Below are 27,570 nucleotides of genomic sequence, written 5' to 3'. Positions count from 1 at the left end.
CCTCTTTCCATCATGGGAGGCAGTGAGATTGAACCCAAGAGCAGCTTCGGTTTTCATGTCTGTCAAACAGCTCATGATCAATGCTGTTCCTTAAGTCATACTGGCTCCTGGGTCACCTGGCAGCCCTACCAGCGGTGATGCCAAACATTGCCTTGGAATTAGGATTGTCTCCTGTGAGCCTCATGGGCAGGGGTGTCCCACAGGGAGGGAGTCAAAACAATCAAGATGGTGGCCATAAGCATGCTATCAAATCCCCATCTGTTTTTTTATGCATGACATGTATAGGTAGTCCTCGACTTACGACCACAATTGGGACCTGAACTTCTGGTGCTAAGCAAGGTGGTGGTTAAGTGAGTCATGCTCAATTTTATGACTTTTTTACCATGGTCATTAACTGAATCACCACAGCCATTAATTGAATCATGTGGTTGTTAAGCGAATCCGACTTCCCCCATTGATTTTGCTTGTTGGAAGCCAGCTGGGAAGGTTGCAAATGGCAATCGTGTAAACCTGGGACACTGCAACCATGGTAAATACATGCCGGTTGCCAAGCCCCTGAATTTTGATCGCATGACCGCGGGGATGCTGCAACAGTCATAAGTGTGAGGACCAGTCGTAAGTCACTTTTTTCAATGCCGTCATAACTATGAACAGTCACTAAACGAATGGTTGTAAATTGAGGACTACCTGTAAAGGCTTAGAAATTAGAGGGAGAAAGCAAACTCTTGACCTAGATGGTGTCTGTTTCCAGTTTGTTTCTGATCATCTTTTCTTGGCAAGCATTACTATTCTATTGTGGTATACATCGTAGTAATCCTCTACACTGGAGTATTTTCTGCCTGAACCCACAAACTGTACAAGCATTTTCAGTGTTTGAAAAACTTCACAAGCCTAAATATATATATATATTAAAAGGGAGGAAGGGAAATTTAGCAACTCCAAAAATCTCTTATAGTGCAAAAGCATGGTTTAGAGATGTGTGCATTTATTTGTAAAGCTCCATTTTGTTTGGCTCCTCAATTTTGCTTTTTTTTTTTAATGTACAAATGCCATTCCAAGCTTTCTCAGTAGTTCTTTTGCCCTTCCTTTTTCTTAACACACACACAACTCTCATATGGACTGACTTTGGCCACCTGATCCAAGGAGAGAAATAGTAAATGCATCTCACCTCATCCAAGCATAATGTTTCCTTTCTACGTAACCTAGCCTACCCTAAGTCAAAGTAGGGTTGAGTAGGGATTTAGTGTTACCTCTTTTTTTTGCCTGGCCAGCTCCTTTTTTCACCTACTAGCTTGGGGGTGTTTCTTAATTTTGCAACCCAGTTGGGTAGTTCTCTATCATAGTCAACACACTTAGGGACTTGGTGCCCTTAGGAAGCTAGTGAGTGGGGTGAAATTTACTTTGCCTCTTTATTTACGTACAGTATTTATTTACTCAATTTATTAGCCGCCCATCTCACTTTTCCAAGTGACTCTAAGCTGCATACAACAGGGTAAACAACTATCAATAAATACATTAAAAAGTATAAGAAATATACTAAACCCAACTTTTCTTACTGCTGGCCAGCCTGAGAGGGTTTGAAAGGCTGGAAAGCGGTCCTTTCTAATCCAGGAAGCTCTATCCCATCGAACAATGAGCAGCAGGAATGGGTGGAGCAAACAGGGAAACTTCAGCTTCCTTAATGGTGGAGTGGGTAAGAAAGATCAAAATTTTACAAACTTATGTCCCATGGGGTTGTTGGTGCTGTAGAGAAGGGATAGACAAGGTTACCAGTAGGATGTGCAAACCATTGTTTCAAACTGTTCTGAGCTTTAGCATTTGAAACTTCCAGAATGCTTAGAAAGCCAATTTCACACCTGAGACAGTAACTCTGCATCCGAGACAGGAACATTTGTGAAGATTCATCCTCAAAACAGGTTTTCTGCAAGGTTTTGTACTCCAAACGAGAAAGGGTTGTTCTCTGAACAGTTCAAAAGGAACCTTTTTCACATCCGCAGTTAACTACCTTAGTTATATCTCTGCTACGTGCTAAATTCCCTGCTAACAGTAAGGACCCTACCAGTCCTTTTAGGTACATTGTGGCAAGCATGTCACAAGGGCAACCAAAATCCGCTTTTATCCTAAGCATGTTCTTTGCCAGCTAAGATCTCTAACCTAGAGACTACCTAAAGACAATAGTGTTGGCTTGCATCCCACCAACTAGGAGGTTCATGCATCATAGTGGCACCTACTCAGGATGCTGGTAGCAGAGGACACTTCGAAGCCCTGTTTTCCCCTCTGAGTCTCAGTCACAGCACAAGCCGACCCTGTTGGGCTCTAAGTTCCTTTCCCTTTTCTGATATCACATCTTGCATTTTTTTAGCTTGCTGTTCCTCCCTCCTCCTCTGCTCTACACAAAATGTTGCTCACCCTGAAAGGGAATAGCTTGGTGGGTACGTACGTATGCCTGAAAGCCTCAAGCCAGATGGTTCTGCTCAACAGTTGGAAAGAATGTGGTCGATTAGTCACGTCCTTGGTGCCTGTACGTTTCCTTATTGTTTGATATGTTCTCACTGCGGTTCTTTATAGTTAATAAATCTGGGACTTTGTTCCAACCATAACAGTGGTCTTATGTCTTCCTCGGCAGCGGAGCAGCTTGTACATATTTTCACAGGCCCATTTACTAATCAGTGCATTTGTCATTCCCGTCATCGGGTATGTGCCTTTTCCAATTCAGTTCTCCCTAAAGTACTGTGCATTGTGGGTGCGCTTTTCCAGAATGTACACATTTTTGTAACACCATTCTGTATGTTTGGGCTGCCAGCCCAAATTTTATTTTTTATTTTATTTACAGTTTTGGAGTAAGGTGCCCCCATCTACAGACTTTGGCAGCATCCTGCAGGGTATCATTTGTTTATTTCTGTGTTTTACAACATTTACAATCTTATGCAACGCGATGTTTAGGGATGCACAATATTCACGGTGCGTTTGCAGTTCCAGTGGATTCTGAGCTGGGTTCAACAGAGTCAAGGGCAAGGTATCTACTAGTAGGGACAGTTAATGCATTATCATTAAAAGATGGTAAGTAACGCCATAGGTAAAGGTAAAGGTTTCCCTTGACATTAAGTCCGGTCGTGTCCGACTCTAGGGGGCGGTGCTCATCTCCGTTTCAAAGCCGAAGAGCCGGCGTTTGTCCGAAGACACTTCCTCTGTGGTCATGTGGCCGGCATGACTAAACGGAATGCTGTTACCTGCCCCCCAAAGCGGTACTTATTCATCTACTCACATTTGCATGTTTTCAAACTGCTAGTTGGCAGGAGCTGGGACTAGCAATGGGAGCTCACCCCGTCACACGGATTCGAACCGCCGACCTTCCGATCAGCAAGCTCAGCGGTTTAACCCGCAGTGCCACCGTGTCCCTCTAAGTAACGCCATAGGCATTTGAAAAATAATGTAATCTAAGGGGCAGACAAATCATGGTCATCCATATCTTGGGGGGAGACCCAGGTGTCCTTGATCCAAAAAGGTCAATATGGGCAATATTGTCAATATGGTCAATATTGAAGTCCTATCCCTTTTTATATGCATTGCAATGAGGTAGGACTTCAATTGCATAATTGTGACTGCCATGTTGACTTTTCTGACCCCCCCGCACACACCCCTGAACGAAGGGTATTCATAAAATGAGGGCCAAGACCCTGAAGGCCTGTTAACTGGATCACCCCCCTCGTACATAAACAGTAAGAAACACATTAAATTAATACACCTCCCCACAAGACAATCATCTTGGGTTCAGACAAGGCTACTGTATGCATTTGGGCCTGACACAGCATCATTATTATGCTTTATTATGCTATATGTTCCTTTTGGGGTGTTTTTAACCCTTTCAACTCTTGTGGGCCGCTCAGAGTCCCTAGGCGAATGGGTGGCCCTATAAACGGATTAAAAAACGAACCAGGAAATAAATAACATCCCTGGTGGAATATGGCCGTTTTGACAGCTTTATGAAATGGCAGGAGGGAGGGGCCTTCTCAGAGAAATGTGGAGTTCGATTCAACAAATGGCTTCCAACTGAGGTTCAAATTTGGGAAGTGCCGTTGGATACGTCTACCTAAAAATTTGGGCCCATAGAATTTCCCCTAAGGCTGTAATCATAAGCTGAGATCAGACAAATTCCTCCCATTATGTTTGCTTCTAAGCATGTTTTTAGTCCGGCTGCAAGATCCAAGTGAGCGTTAGTCACTTCCAGACCCTTGTCACTAAATTGCTCTCCATGTTTGGTCACACTAACAGCGAAAAGCTTTCAGAAGGACCTAATTGGGATGCATGCAAATTAGCCTGCATTCAGCTCCCCACTGATGGGGCCTGAGCTGGTGGTAACAGACGAGGGGCTTGAACGGGATGTGCAGCGGGCATCGGAAAAAACACATTTCATGTTAGGAATGATTAAGAGAGAGCTGGAAAATAAAGCAGCCGTTATCCTCAAATAGGCATTGATGGTGTAGGTGCATTGCAGGAGAATGATTGCCTTTATCCGTAAATCTGGAAAAGAGCAAGCCAAAATGACATTTGCAAAGGGTTTAGGAAAGGGATCGGCGAGGTAGATGTGGTGTATGTTGATAGAATTAGACATATTGTAAGAGAACAGACGTTTTTCCTCTCCTTTCACGGTTTCCGACATTGAAATGGCAGGCCAGAGGGAGCTGCAGGGGGCTGCGTAGGAATTAGAGTCAAAGACCAAGGAAAGGCTGAAGGAGAAATCAACAGGTTGGCTTGGTGAAGTTAGGAACAAAGAACGAGGATGCAAAAAGGTCTAGCAAGAACTTACTGATCTAATAAAGTTGGGATCTAGAACAGGAGGCAAATGTCCATTCCTTCCTCCCTAGGAGAAGCCAGTGATAGTCTGTTTGGAATCTGAGGGGATCACAGGAGCCACAATTTGCTGGCGGGCACCCGTGGAAGTAGGATCAGCCAGATCCTGCTGCTCCTGACGCCTGGCAGAAGTGATCAGCTTTGGCTTTACAACCAAGGAAGGCCACACAACGTGACATTGACCTGGTATTTGTTGTGGCAGGGATGTGCTAATCGCTACTAACTTTGTGGGCTTTGGAAGATGATCTGGTGGGAGGGCCTGGCCATCAGGTATTGGCTGGGTCAGCTCCCTCTTATTGGGAGCTGCAGGCAAACAGGAGAGATCCGTCACTACCATCCACCCAGCGAGATTTGGCTGGCTACCATTGGAAGCAGGACGCGGGGTGAGATAAGCTATCAGTCTGCTGGGTGTTATGTGCATTTGTGTCTCCAGGAGACATTTTTATTTCATGGAATCATAGAGTGGGAAAGACCAATTAGATCAGGTCTAACCTCCAGCTCACAGAAATTCAAATTCTTCCCAGCTATTGTCCTCTCTAAGGACATTGAACCACGGGTGCTCCACCATTACTCTGGGTCACTGATTCCATTGTCAAACAGCTTGTATGGCTGGGAAAGATGGTTCCCCCGCTCCGGCTTCCACCCAACACATCAATGAATCTCCCTTCTTGTAATGCCCTGCGAGAAATGTCATGTCCTCCTGCCATCCTTTAAAAACTCTTGTCCTGCCTTGGCACAAAGCTTGCCAGCCATATGTTATAAAGTATTTGTAGTGTTCCTCCTGGTGTTTATTTACATCGATACATTTTGATTGGCATTTTGTACATTTACCTTTTTATGGATGCTGGGATGTCTGCCGCTCAGAATCGTTTGCCATCGGAGCAGCCTGCAAGGCCAGTAAATTAATCAGGGCGGTGCATTGTCCATGTCTTCCTAAGCTGTTAGAGGAGAAGCATGTTGCACATTGTTGATAATAGTTATGTGCCATTGAGTCAGGTTTGATTCCTGGTGCCTGCCTGGACCAATGTTCATCATATCAACCTGTCCATAGCAACACCTTACAGCTTTTCCAAGGATGCTCCAATAATTATTGCTTTCCCCTTTTTCCATTTCCCTCAGTCTGGCCAAGCATAGATGTCTTTTCTAGTGCACCATCGGCTTGCATTACAGGTAATCCTCAACTTTCCACCACAGTTGGGACCGGAACGTCCATTGCTAAGCTAAGTTACTAAGTCGCTAAGAGTCACACCCGATTTTATGACCTTTTCCCCAAGGTCATTAAGTGAATCGCCATGGTTGTTAAGTGAATCATGTGGTCATTAAGCAAATATGCTTCCCCCGTTGACTTTGCTTGTCAGAAGCCAACTGGGAAGGTCGCAAATGGTGATCGTGTGACCCCGGAATGCTGCAGCTGGTGTAAATGCGTGCCCGTTGCCAAGTGCCTGAATTTTGATCATGTGACAGTGGGGATGTGGTGATGGTCATAAGTGCAAGGACTGGTCGTAAGTCGCTTTTTTCAATGGCGTCATAACTTCAAATGGTCCCTAAATGAATGGTCATAAGTTGAGGACTAAGTATGTGAGTTTCTGCTCACTGTTCATTGACTCGGAGCAATTACCTTCTATTTTGTTGAGGACTGATTGATCAGATTCTTTGTGCAAATCTTGTACCCATCTCTAGATCCATAAGTCTAGGGTGTCCACAAGGTATAGTAAAAGTCACGATGGTGGCCATGATGCTGCATCACACATAAAAAATAGGTGGAGGTTCAGTCACACTGCTGGGCCCGCCATCTTGACCTTTTTTGACCACACTTTGTGGACACTGCTGCGTAAAAGCCATTCTTAAAGCAGGGACCTGCTGTATATAAACACATAGCCCCAACCTTGCTGCCTTGCTGGAAAACTTTAAAAACGTTGACCTCTGCACAGGCCCTGTGGGACAGGTTGGCAGTTTAATATTTTAATATTTTTGTAATATTTCTATTATTATATTTTTATCATGATCTATCTATCTAACTATCTATGAATGATCTGTGTATCTATCCATAACTCAATTGAACATACCTAATATTCCTGCCTCCTATTTTCCCAACAACAACAACCCTGTGAGGTGGGTTGGGCTGAGAGAAGGACTGGCCCAAATTACATGATGGGGTATTTTGGTTTTATTGGCCCCTTGGGGTCATTTTTTTTAAATGCTGTACTTTTAAATTTTGGGTGTTGCCTTGACCCATTCAGTTAGGTGATGTATAAATCTCTTTATATAGGCAAACGTATAAAGGGAAGCAAGGGGCTGCCTATCTTGATTGTATTTTTTGTTTTATTTTATATTACTAGTATAATATATTTTAAAGTTTTGTGCATTACCTTGAGCCATTCAGTTAGGTGATTTATATATCTCTCTCTGTAGGCAAATAATTGCAGGGAAACTAGTGGCTTCCTATCTTGATTGCATGATCATCAACAATGATTTTCAGTAACACTGTAAAATAGATAGCAAAGGGCATCATCTATAGCAGTGTTTCTCAACCTCGGCAACTTGAAGTTGTGTGGAGTTCAGCTCCTAGAATTCCCAGCCAGCATGCTGACTGGGGAATTCTGGGAGTTGAAGTCCACACATCTTCAAGTTGCCGAGGTTGAGAAACACTGGTTTATAGCAACAATCTTGGGAAAACACGCTTATCTATGCTGTAATTACAACCTCCATTAGCTTCCTCTGCTGTGCTCTTCTCTGCTTCAATATTACTGGTGCACCTAACAGGGCCTTGAGTTTCCATGGAGGCTTGGAGCATACGTCACATTGGGCCTTTCTGTGCATGGCCAGACCTGATTGCAACTGTCAATTTAAATGCTAACCAAGGATAATATTGTTCTTGCACTCTGTTGCACACTGATCTACTGTACCAGGAACTTGGAGCATAAATATGCACAGGTATTCTGTTCATTGCTATGGTTCACAGGTATTGTTGCTTTCTTACTCTTTCTCAAAGACACACACAGCCGGGTGCAACACACATAAAAAGGAGGCAGAGTTTTGATCACACAAGGTCAGGCACCATCTTGACTTTTTTGACCACCTCTGCACACAGGCACACTCACACAAGTAACTTATAACACACATGGCCACTCCCATCTCCAGAGCTGGTTCTGCCCAGATTCCACTGGAGATAACCAGAGGTAAATCATAGCTGATGAAAACTCATAGAAAATAAATAGGAAGAATGGGGGCTGTTTTGTTTTGAGGAGTAAGTCAGGATGGGTATTTTGGAAGGAAAGAAGGTATCAGTTAAAAACGAGCAAGCAGGGTGTGGTTTTGATTTTCTTTCATCTTTTTAACTTTTCCTAACCAGAGCTTTGTTTTCTTAGATAAGTCCAGTGAGAGGACCTCGTGAAGGAGGGACCAGAGTGACCATCCGGGGAGAAAATCTAGGTCTTGAATTCCGGGACATTGCATCCCACGTCAAAGTTGCTGGCGTGGAGTGCGTTCCCTTGGTGGATGGATATATCCCAGCTGAGCAGTAAGTAAGGTCTGCAGGGCAAAAACTATCAAGGAAAAGCTCTGGGTCCAAGGATGGGAATGTAAAGGTCTCTTGACTTGCAAGCCAAAGAGAGTCCCCCTGAGTTGAGCTTGATTCCTGGTGGCTCTGTAGAAGGGTCTGTGCTGTTTTCTTGGCAACAATATCAAAATAGCTTGCCATTGCCTTCCTCTAAGGTTCTTGGTTAGTTTGACTGGCTTCCCAATCTAATCAATAGTTCTAGAATTTTCTGCTGGTTCCCAATCCTTCATCCACTCACCCACCCACCCATCCATCCATTCTCCCATTCTCCCATCCATCCATCCATCCATCCATCCATTCTCCTATCCATCCATCCATTCTCCTATCCAACCATCCATGTATTTATTTATTTGTAATCTTTTTTAACCACCAACAGCCATTTTCTAACTTGGATCAGTCCCTGCTCTTTCAAAATTATCCAGGGTCTCTGTAGAGTCAAGCAAAATTAACTTATTATTTTTACCTTAACTGGGTTTGTAAGGCACTCTGGCTGCAAACAAGTCTAAGCGGCGTACATCCCCATCTCTGTAACCTGGGTTAAGAACAAGACTGTACAATTAGGTCTGTTGTATGAATGATGCAAAAGAGTTTGCAAGCTCTGGAGAACCTTTCATTAGATTTTTTTTTTAAAAAAGGAAGAGAAATGGGGAAGAAACCTGAAATCCCCCCCAAAAAGGAAGCCAGATGTTTAAACCCTGCAATTCCAAGTCAGTGCCAAGATGACTCAAGAGGCAATTTTGAGTTTAGGTGGTATCAGATAACAACCAATTTTTAAGGACAAAGCTCCCCCCAGCTCTGAAAACATAAAAACCATTCCGCCTGCTGCTCAGGGCAAAGCACAGAAGCATCTCAGCCTATCTGCATCTTTTGCTCAAACAGGAGAACTTGGTTCTTCATCCATCATTTTTTGTCCGTCTCAGGCCACTGAGCTCTGAAATTAGGTGAAAGGGAAGCACCTTCGTCAACTTGGTGCCCTCCAGATGTACTGGACTGGAAATCTTGTCACCTGAAAATGCAGTGTGCTTGCAAGGATTAGAAATTATGGGCCTGCAGTCCAAATATCTGAGCTTTGGCTGGTTGAGGAGGGCCACCAACACCATTGGGTGGGTTGCAGTTTGAATGGGAACATGGGCTTTCTGGGGAGATGAAATCCATCAGATAAAATCACGTGGTTGTGAGCTTGGTAAAAGGGTACTAAAATCTGGCTTTCTCCAATTAGATTGCAGAAAAAAAAACATATCATGTTCTGCCTCTAGTTCTTCCTGAAACTTCCTTAACTGTTGACGGGCAAGCTGATGTTCCTTATCTCCACTTTGGCCAGAAAAAGGAAGACTTAAAATACATAATTGCAGGACACCACAACCTACACAGCGAAGGGAATAATGAAAGAACAATGAAGAAAAATGAATTAGATTTATTACAGTCAAAAGACCTAGAACACAACAGTACAAAATATGACCAAAAACAATATTGGTCATATTACATAAAAGGAGAAGGAAAATTTAAACTATGAAAGAATAATCAACTATCAAAAATATAAGCAGAATAATTCAGCTATTCCAGGTTAAGTTGCTAATGTTGTCCTTAGTTTGATAGCCCAAAATTTAAAAGGGTCCCTCTTTGTAGCTGTCTCAAGGGTCACCCTGTAATTTATCTCACTATTTATCACAGATTGTATTAAAATATATGTATTTTTATATGTAATAACGTAGAATGACAACAGAGATCTGGTTTATGCAAGACAAAGAACAAATTATCTTTCTCATGGGTGGCTCCAAGGGAACAAAGGGCAAAATTTGCATTTCAGTGTCACAATTTGTGTGCGGAATGCTGCAAATTGTGTGCTGAAACCTCTTTGCTCCAGCTAAGGTTCAGCTGATCCTCCCAGCTTGACCACAATTCCTTTGCTTGGACCAGCTGGGTTGTTGTTAGAAGCCACCTGTTGCATTTCAGGCTGAGAAATTTTGTGGTTTCTGATTTGTGGCAAAGAGTTCTATCTCAAAGGCAAGAGGATGCGAAGGGAGCTACCCCCCAGTCTGGGGAGTTCCCATCTCTCCTAACATTTCTCCACAAGGGTGGGAGGTCTTTGCCATTTGGGAATCCTTGTTCTTAGCAACAACAGTTTTCTCCAGTTTTGGATCTACAAAAGGCAGAATATCATTTTGGTAGAGCTGGGAGTATGGAGTGGAATTCTCTGAGCTTGGGAAAGAGGATGGACCTTTGCCAAACTGTGCCCAACAAGATCAGGTGGACCTTCTGTCATTATGTCATGAACAGTTAGACAGCCCCTTCCTAAATCAAGAGAGGGTTAGAAAGAGGATAAGAGGCATCAAAGAGGGCCTTCCTTAACCTGCTGATTAAAACAAAGCAGGGCAAGAGGATATACATTTGTGAATTTAGCTTTGGATACTACTAGGGGGCTGACCAGAGGAAAAGCTGATGCTCGGCCTTTCAGCGTCTCTGCTTTCCTTCTAGAATTGTGTGCGAGATGGGCGAAGCGAAACTCAGCCAGCATGCTGGAAATGTGGACATTTGTGTGGCTGAATGCAAGCCAGAATTCATGGCGAAATCTTCCCAGTTCTATTACTTTACGGTAAGTCTGTGCTTCAGAGCCCAGGTAACCTTTAAAGCAGCCATGTCCTTCTCAGAGAGTGCACAGAACCCAGAAAAAACTCAGATGCTTTAAAGAGTGGCCCACAAGAGGTACCTTCATGCTCTCCAAAGCAGGTTGTTGGAATCAAATCCAAAGAATTGGAAAATGTGGAGGTAAATTTGGGAGTTCTGACATTGCAGATCTGATGCTTTCATCCAAATGGCAACACAACCCTGCCTCTTCTGTACATGTGTGTGACATCACAGTGCTTGTACAAAAGGGGCAGTGCTTGTGCCAGTGTGGCGTGAGGTTGTTGTCATCATTTGCCCCAGTTTGCCTCCCTGGTAGATGTTTCTGGATTTAGGTGTGTTAGAAAAGCAAAAGTAGCTATGGTGAAACCCTGGCTTAGCTTAGTGCTAAATAGAGAAATTCAACTGTACGTTTTTACTACCAGTTCTCATTTGGCTTGATGGAAATGCATCTCCTTGGAAATTCTTTCCAAGAAGAGAATCTCTCAGGAGCGGAATAAGATGTTCCTGCACTTGCTTTGTGACGAGGCTGCCAAAGGGCATATCTGAATATTCTGGCTTCTCACCCAGTCATCCCCAGCATCTCTGCTGTGTCATGTTTCTGTTAACCTCCAAAGGAAGATATCTGGAAGAACGGTTCACAGAGGGACTGCAGAAGGGGATATCCTGCCCTTAAGAAACCTTGGGGGATTTCTTGTTTCCCTGGAAAAGTTTGGAGAAATCTCCAGTTGCTTTCTCTGCCCACTAAATTGGTGGGGAATTTCAGAGACCACTGAGCCCACCTCAATCTCAGCAGGGGGATAATGTGTGACCAGGGAGACCTGTGTGGTCCTTCTACTCCTCCTCCTCCTCCGCCTCCTTCCTTCCTTCCTTCTCCTTCTTCCTTCCCTTGCTTTTCCTTCTCCTCCTCCTTCCTTCCTTTGGTAAAAATGGTACCCCCAATTAAAGATCTGGAATTTCCTAGAGGCAGAACATTTTGCAAATGCACGTGACTAGTTAGACCTTCCTGGCAACCCTTCATTAACCGAGTCATGTGGGCATGAGTGTTTCTAACGAGCAAGTCTCTCTGATTAGGTTATTATCCGCCTTCCACTCCAGCCAAGGAAATGCCCGGTATGTAATGGGCTTGTGGTACCCACTGCCTCTAGATGAGTTTGCATCTTTTTTCTCTCCCTGCTATCCCCGTCTTTCTCCCTGAGTATCGAGTCCTGCCAACCAGGGATCTCCAGCTCTGCTGGTGCTGCGTAGCTGTAAGATTGCGCCTTGTTTGTTCATATTGTTGCAACAGGCTAATACAGTTGGCTCTTTGGTGCATTTAGCCATCTACTATCCCATTAGTGAAAATTAAGAAACAGAAACAATACAACACTGACAATACCATAATATGTAGTGATTAAATAAATGTTTTTTTAGAAAGGAAAAAGTAAAAAATCCATGTAAGATTGATACACAGCTAGCTCAGTCCTTCAATGTATTTTTAACGTAGACCATATAAAAACATACGGCTTCATCTTCTCAATCTATAATATAGACTTGGGAAAAAAATCATTTAAAAAAGGTCCTTAGATGCCCAAAGACTGCTTGTCAATCTCATTTATTTCAGACAACACAGTGTGATAAAGAGGGGTGAAAAGGAGGGTTGGAATTGGTCTCCTTTGTTCATGGGGGGCCATTTGATTATTTTAGGAACATTGTTTGCTGGTGCGGTAGGTAACTGAATCCTTTCCTTTCCTTTTCTCCTTCCTTCTTTCCTTCTCTTTTTTCCCCTCCCCTCCCTCCCTCCTTTCCTTTCCTTTCCTTTCCTTTCCTTTCCTTCTCTCCTTCCTTCCTTCCTCCTTCTCTTTTTTCCCCTCCCCTCCCCTCCCCTCCCCTCCCCCCTTCCTTCCTTCCTTCCTTCCTTCCTTCCTTCCTTCCTTCCTTCCTTCCTTCCTTCCTTCCTTCCTTCCTTCCTTCCCGGTTTCCATCTCTCCCTCCCCTCCCCTCCCTCCCTCCCTCCCTCCCCTGTTTCCCTCCCTCCCTCCTTCCACACAGGAGCCCCAAGCAAGAATTTCATCTACCCCCTCTTCTAGCTTTCCAGGGAACTGTCCCCCAAGCTGGACTTCTTTTTCTCTAGCTGCCAAGAGAAAAAGAAATCCAGCTTGGGGGACAGTTATATGGCAGAAAAGGGGCATCCGTGCACTCAAAAGTGGTACTTTTTTAAAGCAAAGAACAACATCTGCTGTTGCCATCTTGATCAATGTCTCTCCAGAAGCCAGATGAAATTGTTCCTCAAGATCCCCCCTCTAATTTCTGCAGTGTGCAACTGCAACGCCAAACTCCAAATGGGCCGAATTCCAAAAGAGGTGGGGCATCTTCCAGCCCTCCCTGGCCTGGTTTCAGTGGTGGCCACAAGGGGTGTCCCCAAAAATGCCACGGCTAGAGAGACTCTATTTGGAGTGAAGGTAGGAGGTGCCAGAGAGGTCTATCCAATCAAGATGATGCAAGAAATGTGGAGAGGCACAAGCACTTTTTCACCCAGTCCATTAATAACCTGGGGAACTCATTGCTGCAAGATGTTGTGATGACCACATTCTCAAATGGCTTTAAAAGGGGAAAGGGAGATTGGATACTCTTAGGGAAGATAGGCTTATCAAGGGCTCAAGTCTTGAAGGTTCAGTGCTACCTCCCGGTTGGGTGCCTCCAACATTAACTCCACATATTAGTTCCAGGGGGACAACCATGGAAAGGAGGCCTGTCTCCAGCTGTTGAGCACATCAGAGGCATCTGGCTGTGAGAAACATTGGACTGCGACGGTGTTGGCCTCAACCAGCAAAGCCATTTACACGTTCCTAATGCATTGCCCTTAACTAAAGACTACTTATGGGCCTTTAGTCAGCGTTATCACTTGTTCCAAGCATAACCCCACAGACTTAAATTTATTGTAAAGACCCCTCCCTTGGCTCAGAGAGAGGAAGAGAGGGACATCTAGCAAAGTCATTTCCCCAGACCTGGGAAAACTTCACTTAACTTAAATCAGCATTAATTTGCAGTAGAAGTCTGTTTTTGAAGAAGCTTGTTGGAGACAACGGTTTGATTGCCAGCACTGATTTTTCTGGCTAGGGGTGATTACAGCATCTAAGGTTGTAGGGCAGGGAGAAGATTCCAAAAAACCATGGTCTAATTGGGGAGAAAAGATTTTTCCTTCTTTAGATTACCGCTTCAGATCCTGACCACCTCCAGCAAGGGTGCAAGAAACCAAGAATAATTTTTTTTTAAAAAGAGTCACAAATAGTTTATACAGCTGATTCCTCATTCCCCCTCACACACGCTTTCTCCCTCTGTGAATAATACCATCTAAAATTTGTTAAGGCAGCTGTGAATCATTAATAGACTACTGCAACATACCACATGCCTGTAAATGAGATGATGATAGTTTTTGTATTATGATTATAACACCTCTGGAAATTCGTAGACCCTCTCGGGACTAGAAATGAGTATTATTTATTTTACTTTATTTGTAGCAGTTGTTCACCTGAGTGCCTGCCAATAAAGACTGACGAGGAAGCGTGCAAAGATCAGAAATAAAGATAGTGCTGGGTTTGGGGGCTAAAAGACAAGAGGCAGAAGGGATGGGAAGGGAGGGAGGGAGGAAGACGAAACGCAGTATCAAATATTTGTGCTCGGACGGTAACTTAGTAGATTTTGTTCCAATTTGGGGCAGCTTCCATGAAGAGCTGAAATGTTGCAGCCGTAGCAACATTAAACCACAATAATCTTGTATAATCTTTTTCCTAATGCAGCCCAAGCTTTAATAGTCAATGACTGTTTGCACACCGGACTGTCTGATTAGGTTCCTGAACAGGCCCATTTTCTGAATTCATGGAATTCTAAACTAGGAACTTCTATGAACATAAGAGACATTTCCAAAAACACATACATGTATTCTGGATCACCTTGTAAAGTTTAGGGAGGAAGTATAACTCACATCCGTTTCCCATGTCAGCTAGACATCATTATGGGCACCCACCATGGCATATCATAGAGCAAAATGCCCACATTTGCCCCTTGCATGATCTGAAGTTGAATTCTATTTAAGCTCTCCTTAAATAGAGATAGAAAATTAATCCCCAGACCACCGGGAGATTCAGAATAAGCAAGGACTGGGCAGTTGAGAAAACAGTTTAAGTCAGCCTTCCTCAACCTTTTGGCCCTGGAGGAACCCTTGAAATATCTTTCAGGCCTTGGGGAACCCTTGCACATTCAGGCTCAAATAGAGGCCAGAAGTTACAAAATTATTACATTCGCTTCCTGGGTAGGCCTGTATAGATGCATTAACAGTGTGCTTAAACTGAAAATAAAGAATGAAACCTACCTCTTTAATGTGAAGTTGCCTGAATTTGAAATATATTTTTAAATAAATCGTGATCTCCCAGGGAACCCCTAGGGACCTCTTGTGGAACCCGAGGGTGCCACAGAACCCTGGTTGAGAAACCCTGGTTTAGTGGGGTCAAGAGTGCATCCGGCTTCATTCTACCCACTCATTTATCAGAGTTTCAGCCTTTTTTGCCAACATTTTTAAAAGTCGTTGAAGAGAAGTGGGGAGAAAATGGGGAGGGTAGAAAACCCTTCATTTAAATGCAGGTGACGGCGTTTCACGTGGGGCCCAGCGGAAAAGTTTTTCTATTAAAATGCTAATGAAAGAAGAAATGCAACTCCAGATTTCTCCCTGAAAGACGGAGGATGTCTCACTGTTCTTCAGGATCGTGGTGATAGGTTTCCTTTTCAAATAAGATGGGTTTTATCTTGATGGGCTGAAAGGCAGGGAGGAAGAGAAGAATGCAGGATTTGCTTTATTTGTTTATTGAGAATGACATGTTTCTCCAAGTTTTTTCTCTGCAGTGGAAGCACAAGGTGGCTTTGGGGTTGGATTCATGAAAATGAAAAATCATGTGTGTGTATGTGTGAGAGAGAGAGATAGGGAGAGGGAGGGAGAGAAATCAGGGTAAATGCATCCATCCAACCATTATCAAGCATTCAGATTGTTTCAATAGCAAAGCAGGATTTAGCCTGGTCTAGCTCTGTATGTCTATCTATGTGCCTTCCTTCCTTCCTTCCTTCCTTCCTTCCTTCCTTCCTTCCTTCCTTCCTTCCTTCCTTCCTTCCTTCCTTCCTTCCTTCCTTCCATACAATGCTCATTTGCATGAACTAGAATAACTTGCTACTGAATTAATTCATTTTCTGGGTTCATGCAACGTGTTGAACTGGAAACTAACTAACTGGGCTGGATTCAGCCGATATCCTAAGCTACTATGCAAGAAAAAAGTTAATTAAAATTAAAGGTAACCAAGTCTTGCATATTGGACAACTGCAAACCTGGGATTGGGTTAAGTGTGTTGTGTGAAGACAGTCACATTTCTTCGATGAGCCAAGTGTCTACTGCACTTTCCAGTGTTACTTAAAAAAGCTTTCCAGCAATGTTAGCTCAAATCTGGCCTCCTCTGAGTGAGCAACCTCTGGCCATATTTTCATCCAGCCACTGTTACCCTTTCAGCTTGTTGCTATTCCATTCAATTCTGCTTTGAATCATCTTTCTTTCTCCCTTCCTTTTCAGATGCTGTCTCTTTCTGATCTCCGTCCAAAGCAAGGACCAGTATCGGGTGGTACACAAGTCACGATCACGGGCAAAAACCTGAATGCAGGAAGTACCGTTTCCGTAATGTTTGGAGAATACCCTTGTCTTTTCCACTGGTGAGGTTCAGTGAGCTTTGCCTGCAGGGGAATGAGGGAGGCCATAAATCAGCAATTTTGTAACTCAAGAATTGCGAAGCAGCTGGTAGAGAATGTGACTCTTTGTGGGCATAATTTGGCTGGTATAGCTTGGTCATCTGAATTACCTTTCCTAGCAGAATTCAGAAGGAGTCTGGGAGCCCCATTTCCACCTAATGAGCTGTACTGCCGCTGTGTGCATCTGATGAAGTCAGCTGCCGCTCCCAAAAGCTTCAGCCTTTTCATAAAAACTGTTAGTTGGAAAAAATGCTACCAGACTCCTGATTTTTGCCACCTTAGATAGCATGGCTCTTCTACCCATTTCTGTGCTAATGGGCAAAGCATTGATGTCAGCCACGAAGAGAAGCAAAAAATAATGGCAGAGGCTCGGAGAGGCTCAATAAACTATCCTCTGGGTTAACTACGCTTATTGACACTTTGTAGAAAGCAGTCACTTGAGGCCTGGGGCATCCACAGGGGGCTGTCAAAATCTGCAAGAAGGCAAGCGTGGCGTTGCTGCACCTGCCACCTTGCAGATTTCGATACACGCATCCCTCAGACAGTTCAGGTTCCTGACTTGTATTCTCCCTAGCTTAAATGCCCCCAGAGATACTGCTTGCATCAAACATAGGGCTCTGGGGTGCTCCAATGGATGCCTTAGCTTGACGATGCTTCATGAAGCAACACAGCTGCCCTGTTTTGAATATCCAAGAGATGCTACTTCATTGCTTTTTTGGGGGGGGAGGGGGATTAATTCTGACAGAACAGTAGGAGCTCTAGCTCCCTGCACTACATGAGCAGAAAACTCACCAGTGCTTTTAGACAGTTGCTGGAAATGTTGGATTTGCCTATCAAAGCTTTGAGTCATCTGAAGGACCTCACCAAAGATAGAAGTGTCATCTCCTCACCTCAGCAAGGAGAATCACATTGTCCACCCCCATATAAAGCACCTCTTTGGGACAGAACCACACTGCCTCACCCAGATCAAATTGAATTGTAGATTAAATTAAATGGTATGTTTGGGGACAAATCAGATGGAGGGAAGATGTTTTGGGGGAAAATCGGCCCCACATTCAACGCCGATGCATGTTCCAGGTAAGTGTTCCACTTGGCTGCCTCTGTTTCAAAAGAAAAAAAAGGGGGGTGCACTTAAAAAAAAACATATCGGGTTCATTTTGACCCTTTGTTACCCAGGGAAACACCGTTTCAGCGGCTGGTAGTGATTTGAAAAAGAAACAGCACTATTAAACTTCAAAGGAAACTCGGTCTGGCAAGTGTGAAGGTTTTTACCCAGAAAAAAAGCAAACCATATCGTTTGATTCATAACAGATGATTACAATATTTAATTTCAAATTCCAATTGCTTAAGGGAAGGATTGTCCAAAGTTCAGAATTCTTCCAGTCCTCTATAATAGTAGCTTCCGTCAGCAAAAATATTAGCTAAAACATTGAAGGTTGAAGACCTTCTCTGGACATTATCTAAGCCTGGCCTGATTTATCTTCTTGCTTCTTCCTGACAGGAGAACTGCAGAATACATTATCTGCAATACCACAGCTTTTGGTAATGTCTTGGAGAAGAACACGGTGGATGTATCTGTGAAGGTGGACAAGGCCACGTTGCACAAGGAGCTCGGGAAGGCTAAAATGCACAAAGAGCTGAAGTTTAAATACGTGGAGGATCCAACCATTTTGAGAATTGAGCCCGAATGGAGCATTGTCAGGTAAAGATGTCATGAGGAAGGATATGTCTGTACTTCTACGTAGTTGCCAAATCCTCCCCCTGAAACCAAAATCTATATAGGTATATAAAGCTTGAGGGATTTTAATTTTTTTTTTTTTAGAAAAAGATTCAGGTCTACAGATCTCTAAGTCATCTTCTGACTGTGGAAACTTTGGGATGTGGACAAGAGAAGTCTTCTCTTTTTCCCCCCAATGTTTAAATGGGGAGGGTGGTTGCTTTATAGCAGCTACAAGTTCTTTGAAGAAACTAGTTTCTGGGTTCTTCCTGTACAAGCCATGTGATCATGCAACACTTCTTGGACTGGCCAGGCACATAGGCCTCCACAGCAAACCACGATGAAGTGAAAATGGTGATGCGTGCGGTGATGTCCTGAAGCAAACTCTGCCCTTACACATGGGTGTCTTGATACCTGGTGCTAGTGTGTTAGTAGCCCATTTCACCTCATGGTGTCAAAACACACCCGCACTTCTCAACCATCTTGGGAAGGTTCTGATGTACAACCCAATCATCCCTCCTGTGGATTTGTTTCTTCTGGGTGAGAACAGATGCCATCTAGAATTTATTCTGGTAGTATCTGTCCAGACTGACAGGAAGTAAGATTGGGATTCTACCTAGGACTCCTCCTCTACCTCCTTGTCAGTGTTGTCCATGTATTTGCCACAAGTCAAGTCTCTGCAGTTTTCATGGCAGCATTTTCAGAAGTGGTTTGCCCTTCACCTTCTCCTTCTCTCTTCTTTATTCTCCTCCTCCTCCTCCTCCTCCATCACCACCACCCCCACCCCCATTTCACCACCAGCACCAGCACCAGCACCACCTCAATTTCTCCTTCTCCTTCTCTTTCTGCTCCTTCTTCCTGAGAGAGCAGGTTGTTGTTGTTCAGTCGTTAGGTCATGTCCAACCCTTCATGACCCTATGGACCATAGCACGCCAGGCCTTCCTTTCCTGCGCTGTCTCCCGGAGTTTACTCAAATTCATGTTCATTGCATTGGTGATGCTATCTAACCACCTCATCCTCTGCCGTCCCTTTCTCCTTTTGCCTTCAGTCTTTCTCAGCATCAGGGTCTTTTCTAGTGAGTCCTCCCTCCACATTAGGTGGCCAAAGTATTTGAGCTTCAGCTTCAGTATCTGTCCTTCCAATGAGCAGTCAGGGTTGATTTCCTGTAGGGTTGACTGATTTGACCTCCTTGCAGTCCAAGGGACTCTCAAGAGTCTTCTCCAGCACCACAGTTCGAAAGCGTCAATTCTTCATTGCTCAGCCTTCCTTATGATCCAACTCTCACCACCATACACCACCACTGGGAAAACCATAGCTTTGATTATATGGACCTTTGCCGACAAGGTGACGTCTCTGCTTTTTAATATGCTGTCTAGGTTTGCCATAGCTTTCCTCCCAAGGATCAAGCGTCTTTTAATTTCATGGCTGCAGTCACTGTCTGCAGTAATCTTGGAGCCCAAGAAAATAAAATCAGTCACTGCTTCCAATTCTTCCCCTTTGATTTGCCAGGAAGTGATGGGGCCAGATGCCATGATCTTAGTTTGTTTAATGTTGAGTTTCAAGCCAGCTTTTGCACTCTCCTTTTTCACCCTCATCAGAGGCTCTTTAGTTCCTCTTCACTTTCTGCCATTAGGGTGGTATCATCTGCATATCTGAGGTTGTTGATATTTCTTCCGGCAATCATAATTCCGGCTTGTGATTCATCCAGCCCGACATTTCTCATGAGGTACTCTGCATATAGGTTAAATAAGCAGGGTGACAATATACAGCCTTGTCATACTCCTTTCCCAATTTTGAACCAATCGGTTGTTCCATGTCCGGTTCTAACTTGCTTCTTGGCCTGCATAGAGGTTTCTCAGGAGACAGGTAAGGTGGTCTGGTACTCCCATCTCCTTAAGAATTTGCCAGTTTGTTGTGATCCACACAATCAAAGGCTTTAGCGTAGTCAACGAAGCAGAAGTAGATGTTTTTCTGGAACTCTCTTGCTTTCTCCACAATCCAGCGAACGTTGGCAATTTGGTCTCTAGTTCCTCTGCGTCTTCAAAACCCAGCTTGTACTTCTGGTAGTTTGTTTATTTATTTATTTATCAAATTTGTCACCTCCCACCGGAGGGACTCTGGGCGGTTTACAACAAAATACTCAGTAAAATAATAAATATATAAAACACATTATAGAATTACATATTATTAATACTATAAATAAAAATAAAGTCCAGATGGCTGTATCTCATTCAGTCTTCACGTGGAAGGGGTACTCGGTTCTTGGTTCACATACTGCTGAAGCCGAGCTTGTAGGCTTTTGAGCATGACCTTGCTAGCCTGTGAAATGAGCACAATTGTACGGTAGTTTGAACACTCTTTGGCACTGCCCTTCTTTGGAATTGGGACGTAAACTGACCTTTTCCAATCCTGTGGCCGCTGTTGAGTTTTCCAGATTTGTTGGCATATTGAGTGCAGTACAGGACTGGCCCAAAATCACCTAGCTGGCTTTGTCCCTAAGGCCGGCTAGATCATGGATTCCTAGTTCCTAGTTTCTAGTCCAGCACCTTCACCAGTAGACCAAACTGGCTGTCAGTGCATGGACGTTTCTCTGCAGTTTTCTAAGCAGCATTTTCAGAAGGGGTTTGCCCTGGCCTTCTTCTTCCGAGGGCTGAGAGAGAGGGTCTGGCCCAAGATCCCCCAGCTGGCTTTGTCCCTAAGGCAGGCTAGATCATGGATTCCTAGTTCCTAGTTTCTAGTCCAGCACCTTCACCAGTAGACCAAACTGGCTGTCAGTGCATGGACATTTCTCTGCAGTTTTCTAAGCAGCATTTTCAGAAGGGGTTTGCCCTGGCCTTCTTCTTCTGAGGGCTGAAGGAGAGGGTCTGGCCCAAGATCACCCAGCTGGCTTTGTGCCCAAGGCAGGACTAGAACTCACGGCCTTCCAGTTTCTAGCCTGCGGCCTTAACCGCTACACCAAACTGGCTCTCTTTTCATTCCTAGCTAGTGTATTACACCAACCAGTGACAACATCAACATACCTACACAGTTCTTGGGATTTGAAATAAAAACTCATCCTGTCAATGGAAGGCATATGAATGGAGAAGTCATTTTTTTCTCCCAATCCATGATATTTTTACAGGTGCTCGTCCCCAGGTCTGTTCTGTCTCTTTATTGTATTAATTTGCATTTAAAAAATACTTCAGGATTTGCATATGCAGGTTTGATCCAAACTGATTTCAAAATACACATTTTAAAATTCATCTTGAGAGTTTTTGAGCGGAGGTGTGAAATTCTGAGAACAGTTACATTCCAACCCTTGCATATATTAGTAAAAAATATACAAGGAGCATTCTGTAAGTAGAAACAGCTTGAAAAACTGCATATATTAGGAAAGTGTGCATAAAAATGCAGATGAATGGGGGGGCTTCTAAAACATTGTGCAAAATGATACAGAGATGGGATGGAATGAAGGTAAGATGGAGAGAAAATGAGAAGCAGAGATAAAGTGAAATTCACACATCTCTCCATCTCTAATTATATCTCAGAGCTAAAAAAATTTCTTCATTCCCACTAGTTTAACAGATTTGGGGATGCATTTATTTAAAAAAAAAACCTCTAAAGCAGCTTTCAATTGTTAAGAGGACAGATTATGGTGATCATAGTGGAATAAATTCAAGTCTATGCTTTATTTATGTAATTTAGCAAAAAGGGAGTTGTTAGAAAGCAGTTGCTCTTGAGGGACAGGATTGCACCAAATTTTCCAATTTGGTCAAGTCCCCAGTGTTCAGCAAATTCATTGCCATATTTGTTTTGTATCAGTTAAAACTTTTGCAGACTTCAGCAAACCCTGAACATCCTTTTATTATCATGGTCCCTTCTTTATCAGGATCCCAACCAGTTGCAGCTTCCTTCAGCTGTCCTTGTAACGTGCTATCACATAGCCCCATTCCTACCCAAGAAATTCAATCAACTCATCAAAATTCAAGTGCATAACTTTCCTCGAAACAAGTGTTTTCCAACCTTGGCAACTTTAAGTCATGTGGACTTCAACCCCCAGAATTCCCCAGCCAGCCATGCTTCCACATGTCTTAAAGTTGCCAAGGTTGGAAAACACTGCTCCAAACAATCACTCACAGCTGAGTATTGGGTACTCATGTACTGAGTATTTGCACCCCAGCTTTCTTAGCCAATTATGCTGCACCCATACCCCAGTTCTCAACCCATCTTACCTTTGGGCCTCTTGGTTCAATTCCAGGCAGCTGGCCTTGAGTGGCCTGGCTACATCTCCTCCAGCTTGGGTGACCTGCTGGACTCTTCTCCTGGACTTTACCTAATGGTCAAATTTGTGTGTGCAAATGAAACAAAGCAACAAATGAAATTATTCTGGCCAGTTGCTCCAAATCAGTTGACATATTTGGCCTGCTTTCAATGGTCTGCATGCTCATAGGTCAGATTGAAAATGAATGCATAAATCAATAGTACCATCACCATTTGGAAGCTGTTGAATTAACTCTACTTGTGCAAACCGATGGATGAGACTTACAGTTGACCGATTTTGAGCAGCTGGCCAGAATTTCATTTGTTGCTTTGTTTCATTTGCACACACAGATTTCCCCTCTGAATTCGAAGTTGCTAGCTTCACCCTGAGAAGCGTCCACGGGGATGGATTGTAAGATTCCTGCTAATTTTGCCTTTTTTATTCTGCTTGTTTGTCCATCAGTGGAAACACACCTGTTACAGTTTGGGGCACGAACTTGGATCTCATCCAGAACCCTCAGATCCGGGCCAAGTATGGTGGGAAAGAACACATCAATGTGAGTGTGATGTGGAAAAGAGGATGCACAATGGCTAAAAAATGTGGGGGATCGATTGTCTCAGGGAATTTTGTGTCTTCTCCTGGCCATTGCCTAGGGAGTTTTCACCCTCTGTGGGGCTTCAATTACTCATGGTAAGAAGGCGGTCACTTGCTAACACTGCTCCCTTTTGACATTACCTACATTGTAAGTAATGAGTCCATGAGTTGGGGCAAATATCTTCAGCAGGAAGGCTTTTCCTGTGATGGAATGTGAGGGTGACCTTGGAAAACAGAGGGAAGAGATGCTACCTAGGGAACGATCAGATGAAAGGAAAGGGAGTCCGAGAGAGCGTAAGGGTCTAAAGAAGAAATTTAGGAAAGACCCTCCTTGACCACTCAAGCGATAAATAGGGAGGGTGGGAGATTTGTACTTTCAGACTTGCAAGATTCTCTTATGTAACCTTACAATAAAGTAGAATTAGCTCATCTAGTCATGTTTCCTGTCTGGTTTACCTGGAAGGGTTGACATTTCCAGAGGTCAACATCGCATGGGACACCTGTATGGAGGGGCTGTTGGACTGCAGAACTTTGCTTCCAACTCATAGACGGAGGACGGATGCATGGAGCTAACTTGTATTCCCAGTCTGAATGCTTAAGGAGGTTCCTCTCCAACAGGATTCATTCTTGAGAGATGTGCATCTTAAGCCACCTGTCAGAGGAGCTTAATCTTCTTACCTTCCGCCTCCTCCTTCATATTATTCCTTGACTTCCAGAATAATTGAATAATTGAAATAATCCATTTCATGCTCAGGAGACCTGTTTTGAAATTTGCAGTCAATACGGGACATTAAGACCTTGGGAGAGACAATTTAGATTGAAAACTGGTTCAAATTCCATCTGTTTTGTTGCTTCTACAAGAAAGTATTTTGGTTATAATTAATTTTAATTCAAGGGACAAGTTTGTTTGGTTTTTTTGCGCAACAGTCAGTCTCTTTGCTGACAAAAGGCATTAATGTGAACATGAGAAGACTCATCAAAGGTTGATTTAGCCAGATCATAAACTACTTGTATCCCTCAAAGAAAACCTACTGAATTCAGTGGGGCTTATTCCAAGGAAGGCCAGGTATTCAATAACAGCCCAAAGGTTCCCTTCGAATATTTGTGCAGATTTGGGAATGGTTCCCCCTCTCTGCAGTGCCAATTGTAGATATGGATGCCATACATTTGTGTTTCCTAAAGTTGGATGCCATGATGAATCGGATTGCTCTTCAACCTTCCTTGCTCTCTATTTCAGGTCTGTGAAGTTCAGAATGAGACCGAAATGGTCTGCCAAGCTCCCGCATTAACAGTTGACCCTAGTAACCAGTCTGATCTCATGGAACGACCAGATGAGTTTGGCTTCATCTTGGACAATGTCTACTCCTTGCTGATCCTCAACAAGACCAACTTCACCTACTATCCAAACCCTGTCTTTGAGGCTTTCAGTCCCCCCGGGATTTTGGAACTGAAACCAGGAACACCTGTGATACTCAAGGTATGGGGGGAAGGATGATGCAATATGCAAGTCCTTTCCAAATCTTTCACAGCGAGCAAATTCTGCCCAAGCTGGTAGAAAAAACAGTAAGTTGGGGGGAATTTGCTTCTCCCCATCTTTTATTTCTATTTATTTATTTATTTAAATTTATTGGCCGCCCAACTCCAGTGGACTCACTGGACTTTTGTGGGGAAACCAGTAGATGCTTATTGAAACCAGGAGTGGTTTTGTATGTCTCCTTTCAACAGGAAATGCTAGTTCTTGCTGGAGGGTCTGAAACACTGTCAGTTCTAAGCTGCCATTCCAAAGTTTATTCTGAGGGGGGCATAGGAAGCTACCCCCTTCTTCCAATTTCCTTTGACTCCGGGATGCAGCGTGTCCATCCATCTGGTTTCTCTTGCCCTAGGGGAAGAACCTAACGCCACCGGTAGCAGGAGGAAATGCAAAGCTGAATTACACAGTGCTGATTGGGGAGAAGCCCTGTGTGGTCACCGTCTCAGATGTGCAACTGTTGTGCGAATCCCCAAATCTTACAGGACGACATAAAGTCACGGTAAGGAATCGCGCCTGCATGCAGTGGGGCAAAGGCTATTCGCCTCCTGAAAAAAACACTCCTGCCTCGCAACCTTGAGTGCAGTGTTCCAATGCAATGAGAACAAATTTACCTTATGGGTAGTCCTCGCTTAGCGACCACAATTGGGACCGGAATTTCGGTTGCTAGGCGAGGTGGTCATTAAGCGAATCCGACCCAATTTTACAAGCTTTTCTGTGGTGGCTGTTAAGTGAATTACCACAGTCATTAAGTGAACAACATGGTTGTAAAGCGAGCCACGTGGCTCCCCATTGATTTTGCTTGCCAGAAGCTGTCTGGGAAGGTCAAAAATGATCACATGACCACGGGACACTGTGACAGTCATAAATGCAAACTGGCTGCCAAGCACCTGAATCACGATCATGTGACCGCGAGGATGCTGTGACTGTCATGAGTGTGAAGACCGGTCATAAGTCGGTTTTTTCAGCACTGTCATAAGTCCAAACCATCGCTAAACAAATGTTTGCTAAGTGAGGACTACCTGTATTCCTCTTTTTTTGCATAATTTATTATTCTATTCTTCCTCACTTATTCCTATGTTGCTAGTAATGGGAAGAGCCCCACTTCAATCATCAATCCTCTGGATTCCGAGATTTCAGCTGCAAGTTTCCCACGTTCTTTCCATTACCCCTTAGAACCATGAAATCTAGTGACTTCATCTTTCACGAGGAGTTGAGAATGCTAGAGAAGTGTGTCTTGAACTTAGCAAGTTAGCTTAGTGCCTTGATCTCTCCATAGGCTCGTGTAGGAGGCATGGAGTTCTCCCCAGGCATGGTGAACATCTCCTCAGACAGCCCTCTCAGCCTGCCTGCAATTGTCAGCATTGCCGTGGCTGGTGGCCTCCTCATCATCTTCATCGTTGCCGTCCTGATCGCCTACAAGCGGAAGTCTCGGGAAAGTGATCTCACCCTGAAGAGGCTGCAGATGCAGATGGACAATCTGGAATCTAGGGTGGCTTTGGAGTGCAAGGAAGGTACTACCAGCCAAAGGGATTACCAAGGCTTTAGATGAATTGCTGTCAGCCTTGTGAGGTAGTCCAGACAGGAAGGATGCTCAGATGAGCTAATTCTACTTTACTGTAAGGTTACATTAACAGAATCTTGCAAGTCTGGAAGTACCTCTCTCCCCGCTTGCCTTTACAGCCAAAGTAACTAGGGAGGGTCCCCTCTGAGATGTTTGCCACACCTTTCCCATTCCTTCAGTGGGCTCAGCTGCTTATCTAACCGTTGCCTCATCTGCAGTTCTTCCCCCAATCACCCAAGGTCATTCCCATATACCATTACAATTGCTCAGTTATTGGAGAAGTGAGGATGGAGGCAGACATGCCTATGGAAAAATAGGAGACTAGGAGGTGTTGAATGGATTGGGTAAGGCTGAAAGGTCTTGAAAATGACACTGCCTAGAAGACTTGAGACCTCTGTTTTCCCTGTGGCTGAAATAGGAATTACCTGTTTGAGAGCCCAGCAGGTGGGAAATGGAAGAGATCTATTGAGGAAGAAGCAAGAGGTTAGGAAATGCTTTATACTGGCTGCATCCTCACAACACACTTAACTAGGACAAGACAAGATCTAGCAGATGCAGTCAAGTAACTTGCTAGAGTGCTCACTAGGGTTAGGTTTCCCTCCAGGCGAATGTGTTGTGCAAACCAGTCTGGTTTTTTTTTAATGGTTTGCAGTATTGTCCCTGAACCCAGAAAATAGGTTCATTCAGGTTAAGTAAGCTATGTGAATGCAACCAGTGAATTGTTGAAGTTGGATAATTCTGGCCAGATCTCCATACAGTGCAGTATCTTGGATCTTCTACCTGCATATAGAATATTTTCCTTTGAATGGTTCATCCTTTTTTTTAAACCATCCCTTCCCCCCAATCCCAGCTTTTGCAGAGCTGCAGACGGATATCCATGAGCTGACAAGTGATTTGGATGGAGCAGGAATACCATTTCTGGATTATCGGACATATACAATGAGAGTCCTTTTTCCTGGCATTGAAGATCATCCAGTACTAAGGGATCTGGAGGTAAGAACTTGGGATGGAAGGAAATTGCTGCAGGGAAGGCCTTAAAAATCAGCCAGCCAACCAACCAACTAGAAAGGTAAGTATATAGGTTGTTTGGCTGAACTTTCAGACCTATTCAACTGTCCGCATCAAGGCTATA

At 43.9% G+C, this 27,570-nt stretch overlaps 2 protein-coding genes across 2 annotated transcripts in view; both read left to right on the top strand.

Annotated features, from left to right (window-relative positions):
* Positions 1-8,375, top strand: part of LOC134501192 (plexin-A4-like) — a 51,929-nt gene extending 43,554 nt beyond the window's left edge. Inside the window, exon 8 of the mRNA XM_063308800.1 lies at positions 8,220-8,375. Coding sequence (XP_063164870.1) covers positions 8,220-8,375 — 156 coding nt within the window. The remainder of the gene's footprint in view (positions 1-8,219) is intronic.
* Positions 8,376-24,589: 16,214 nt separating this feature from the next.
* The window catches only part of LOC134501276 (plexin-A4), a 65,776-nt gene continuing 62,795 nt past the window's right edge, over positions 24,590-27,570 (top strand). The window contains exons 1-4 of the mRNA XM_063308929.1: positions 24,590-24,823; positions 25,230-25,376; positions 26,154-26,388; positions 27,289-27,431. Coding sequence (XP_063164999.1) covers positions 24,611-24,823; positions 25,230-25,376; positions 26,154-26,388; positions 27,289-27,431 — 738 coding nt within the window. The 5' untranslated portion in view covers positions 24,590-24,610. The remainder of the gene's footprint in view (positions 24,824-25,229; positions 25,377-26,153; positions 26,389-27,288; positions 27,432-27,570) is intronic.

Source organism: Candoia aspera, chromosome 7 (genome assembly GCF_035149785.1).
Source record: "Candoia aspera isolate rCanAsp1 chromosome 7, rCanAsp1.hap2, whole genome shotgun sequence".
In the NCBI taxonomy this organism is placed as follows: domain Eukaryota; kingdom Metazoa; phylum Chordata; class Lepidosauria; order Squamata; family Boidae; genus Candoia; species Candoia aspera.
Note: the sequence above shows the minus strand (reverse complement) of the source record. Positions and strands in the feature narration are given on the sequence as shown.